The sequence below is a fragment of the Lotus japonicus genome, chromosome 2, assembly GCF_012489685.1.
Source record: "Lotus japonicus ecotype B-129 chromosome 2, LjGifu_v1.2".
Taxonomy (NCBI): domain Eukaryota; kingdom Viridiplantae; phylum Streptophyta; class Magnoliopsida; order Fabales; family Fabaceae; genus Lotus; species Lotus japonicus.
In genome coordinates this window covers 70594872-70599838 of record NC_080042.1, presented here as the reverse complement: position 1 = coordinate 70599838, position 4967 = coordinate 70594872, and the positions used below count along the sequence as shown (strand labels likewise).

At 36.3% G+C, this 4967-nt stretch overlaps 1 protein-coding gene across 2 annotated transcripts; it reads left to right on the top strand.

Moving 5' to 3' along the window:
• Positions 1-393: 393 nt before the first annotated feature.
• Positions 394-4644, top strand: LOC130739200 (F-box/kelch-repeat protein At3g06240-like). Of its 2 annotated transcripts, XM_057591445.1 has the most exons (5): positions 394-702; positions 1536-1588; positions 1938-2235; positions 2337-2677; positions 3205-4644. In XM_057591445.1, exon 5 carries the CDS (start codon positions 3324-3326, stop codon positions 4476-4478), a length of 1155 nt encoding a protein of 384 aa, XP_057447428.1. In that variant the 5' UTR covers positions 394-702; positions 1536-1588; positions 1938-2235; positions 2337-2677; positions 3205-3323; the 3' UTR covers positions 4479-4644. The 2 variants fall into 2 exon arrangements, with proteins under 2 accessions (XP_057447428.1, XP_057447429.1); XM_057591446.1 differs by lacking the exon at positions 1536-1588.
• Positions 4645-4967: the final 323 nt, after the last annotated feature.

Below are 4967 nucleotides of genomic sequence, written 5' to 3'. Positions count from 1 at the left end.
TCCCTTTTACAAAGATACAATTTTCCAATCTACTCAATCGTAAAATACAAAATATATTAGTAAATCAAATAATTTCACTACTTTTTATCAATTTTTTTGTTTTGTTTCCCAAATATCCCACGGCTGACAATCATGAGACTAGTCATTCGAGGCTCTGAGATCACGTTAAGTGGGTAGCTTCTCCCAACAAATGCTTCTTTATACCCACCGTCCAGGAATCGAACCCTGAACTAAATGGTTAACGAGTCTAACTATCTATCAGTTGTGCTACACTTGAACTAAATGGTTAACGAGTCTAACTATCTATCAGTTGTGCTACACTTTATTGGTATTTTCGAATCTACTAAAAAAGAACACAGATTAAATTAAAACAAAACTACTTTTTCTTCCCGTTGTTTCTTGGGGCCTAGCCCCGCTCATCTACCAAAAAAAAAAAAAAAACTCATATTCCCTTCTTTCTCCCTAATTCCTTCGACCACTTCTTCCTTTCTTTTTCCAGCTGCAGCGATTCTCACTTCCCCACACTCTTCTTCATCTTTCTTTCTTTCTTCACCCAAAACAACCTCAAATACCACCTTTAAACTACAATTATTGGAAGAAAAATTTGTTCTTTCAAGAAGCTCTTGGATAATTTTTGGGTGCTAGGATTTATGCTCTAAAAGAGGAGAAGAGTACTCATCTAATAAAGAGTATTCAGTTGAGGTATATTCACAATCCACATGATTATCTTTTTTATTGAGTTATTTAAGGTTATGCATTTGAATTAATAAATTTGAGATTGTTTATAATTTGTTTCAAGCTATGAAGTTACAAACTTAGAATATTATTGAATCATGTGAAATTGAGAATGACATCTTGATGAGCTTTGTTAATTATTGAGAACAATCATGTTTGGAACTTTGATATGAGTTTGATTATGGTTTTGAAAGATTGATTTGGGGAATTCGTGTTAGAACTCTGTAACTGTTAGCGGGAACGACCTAGGTGCACGTAGTTATTTGATTCCGAGTGGAGAAAGTTATCCGTTAGATGGAGCCGTCAATGTACGGAAAGAGCTATCAACGAGATTAGCTTCCCCCGATGACACGATGTGACTTGAGAAAGGAAATGACTATCCGTTAGGTGGAGCTGGGGAAAGGCCACCCCGTTGGAGGAATGGGCTATCAACGAGATGGAACCACCTTATGATTCTGGTTCTCTCATGTGTGACCCCTATTGTGTTGAATTATCGGATTTTGATTGTTTTTATAAATTGGAAATGATTTAACCGCATTCTTTGGTTCTTTTCTTTAAGTTTTCCCTATGTTAAGGCGACATTTATTTGACTTAGTAAAGCATGATGCTTTTACCGTAACATAAATGATTTTCTGTAAGTGATTTGAGTTACTTGATTCGATAATTTATCATATGTTTCCTGAGTTTTAAATAAAAACAATTCGTGCTTATGATGTTCCCTTTCTAGTTCATGGTGGTTGATAGGCCTCACTAAGTCTTTGTGACTTACCCCTTCCTTTATTTCCATTTCAAATTCACAGGCAGCTGAGCAGGAGGCTGCTTCAGTTACAGATTGTACAATTACTTCTTTTTGGTAGGCCCCCTTCGATTGGTCCATGTTGATGTCTTTTGTTGATCTTTTTGGTATCGTGCAGCTATAGGGAGTATATAGCGGTCATATTTTGTACAGTGCAAAACTCTATGATGTATTTGATGATGTTGCTACTTGGATCGTGGATATGTGTATAATTGGATCTCTGGATGGATTTTTTTTTTCCGAAAGAAAATGAAAGATAGTTTACAAAGCTCTAGCTTTCACAAATATCAGAATCAGAGTTGTTCTGTTCATGTACCAACAAAGGATAATCTAATTACATGTGCGGTTTTCAAACATAGGTTATTACTTCCTATCTCCATAGAATTACAAGAGAAATAATATGCAGGTATGACAGATGGAAGATGATTATAGTATCCTAGTAAGGCCCCCTCTATTTATTCAATGACACCTCAGTGTCAGCAATAAATAGATCATACAATGGAAGCTCAAGCAAAATAAAAAGACAACTCAGTGCATCAAAGCTCCAGCTATTGGCGAAGTCTGGGAAGGGACCGACCACTTGGTCTATTGTATGCCTTATCCTGTTTTTCACACAAGAGGCTGGACTTAAATTTGTGACCTCAGTCACATGGCAAGCTCAAGCACAATGAGGACTAACATTTCAAAGTAAATCAATAATCAAGGTTGTGCATCCCTTCTTTTTCAGTTGCCATATACATGTGTGTATCATTACTGAACAGCATCATATCATAACTGTTCTTGCCTCAATTCTTTTGAAATCCAGGGATGACAGGATCACCAGCCTAGTCTTTTAACATTTATTACCCCCATTGCATTCTGCTTCTCTAGACTTCAGCCAAGACAGTGAGATTCAAGCAAAAGTTGCAATTTCTGTGCCTCCACCTCATTGGCAGGTCTCGTGACAACAATCTGCTGAAGCTTGAAGTTTCTGACCTCAAATCTACACATTGGTTATGTGATAGTTAGGGTCTAGGGGTGCAAACTGGTCAGATCAATCTAATCAACCTGTCCTACTCAAATCGGTCCAAAGCCAAAAAAAATAAATCAGATTGGACTCATGGATTGGATGCTGAAAGGGGATATTCGATCCATATTGAAAAATTAGTAAGTATTTCAAAAGTTCAATGTTTGATGTTGCCTATGTGATAAACCTGCTAATAGTTATGATATATACACACACCTCTCAACTTCTTTTCCACCTTCATTCTATTTATTTCTCTCTTCTTTATCAATCAAATCACATATCACATCTTTACTTTCTCTCTCCTTTCTTCCTATCTCTTTCTTCTTCCACCTCTCCACACCTCAAAATTGAGGTGTGAAGATATAATTATCCCTTTATATAGTAAACTTCACATTGTGGTGGTAAAGAGTTAAGTAAGAGAGTTGTCTTCTCACTTTGCGCTCTTCATCTAACTCCCAGACATATATATATATATATATATATATATATATATATATATATATATATATATATATATATAACTCTTCATCCTGCAAGAGTATTTGAATGTGCCGAATGTAACACATTATTTGAAGAATATTTAATTTATTTTTACTTACGAATAACTTTTTATGGTTGCTTGTTGACTCATACTATTGATTGTTGACTGTTGATCATGTCCATATAGGAAGAGTGCAAAAGAAGGAAGAGTACAAGAGAAGGAAGAGGCAACGTTTCTTTCTCCTATCTTTATATAAAACTATAACATTTCAGCCTTGATGCTACAAAGTGATCAAGTGCACCAAAATGAAGAGAAACAGTAGCAGCAGAGGACTAGTAAACATGAAGAAAAAGACCCTCAATCTGCCTGAAGAATTGATAATTCAGATCCTGTTGAGGCTGCCAGTAAAGTCCCTTGTGCGCTTCAAGTGCGTGTGTAAGTCATGGCTTTCACTAATCTCTGATCCCCACTTTGCAGAATCAAATTTTAAACTTGCTGCCACCACACCCACCCACAGGCTCTTGTTCATAGCAAATTCTGCTCCGGAAACTCGATCTATAGACTTAGATCATGATGCAATGTCTCTTAATTCTTCTGCTTCCAGTACGGCAAAACTTAATTTTCTGCAGCTTCCTCCATCATCTTATTTTAGTCTTAGCATTGTTGGTTCGTGTAGAGGGTTTCTGCTTCTGAATTGTAACACAAATCTATTTCTTTGGAATCCATCCACCGGTGTTCACAATCAAATACTTTGTTCACCTATTGCATCCAATGTGAATGCCTTCCTATATGGTTTTGGGTATGACCCGTCACAAGATGACTATTTGGTTGCTCTAGCATCATATGAAAGAAATACAACTGATTTTTTGACCCATTTGGAGTTTTTCTCATTGAGAGCTAATACATGGAAAGAAATTGAGGATACTCATTTGCCTTATATGAATGCTGGTTTTTATTGGAACGGTGGTGGTGGTGATCCTAAAGTAGGGTCGCTCTTGAATAATTCTATTCATTGGGTGGCTTTTCATCATGATACATTGGTGGATCTTATTGTTGCATTTGATTTAATTGAAAAGAGAGTTTCTGAGATACCTCTGCCAGATGATTTTGAGCATGAACCAATAGATTATGATTTGTGGGTATTTGGAGGGCTTCTAAGTTTGTGTGTTCATCAGGAAGACGATGATACAATTAATATATGGGTGATGGAGAGGTACAAAGTTCAGTCATCTTGGGTTATTACTCTTGTTGTATCTTTTAGTGAAATTCCCACTCAATACTTTTCCCCAATATGCTCTACAAAAAATGGTGACATTGTTGGAACAGATGGTGATAAAGGACTGGTGAAGTATAATGACAAAGGACAGCTACTAGAGCATCACTCTTATGATGAATATCCTTATGTTTCCCTAGTCATGTATACAGAGTCTCTGCTTTCACTCCCTGTTGTTGGTGATTAAGAACTAGCACTAGCAAGCTGAAAATGTGTGACAAGAACAAACAAGAAGAATGCGGTTGTGTAATATCATGTATGCCTCTTTAGAATGAGGTTTCTCTTTTTATTTGCATTATTGTGATATACAATATTGATGAAATTTAAGTTTTCTTAACTTTTTTTTAAAATAACTTTTAAGTTTTCCTAATGGTTGACTCTGAATCTTCAAATAAGGCCCACAACCAACTCTTGAAGGGTGCTGGAACCCTTCTTTCGAGCACACACATCGACGGATGGTGATCGATCCATCATTCCTAGAACCAAACACTTGACCAATTCTGACTCCAAAACCCACATATGCTTCATATGCATGATAAAACTGGTAGACTTCATATGCTGAACTAAATTCTTGACCTAGAAATGGTTCAGACTTATAGTTGTAAGGCCCTAAGTTCAACTTGGAACAAATTTTATGGAAGTTTGAATAAAATTGAAGTTTTTGGCTATGCTTGAT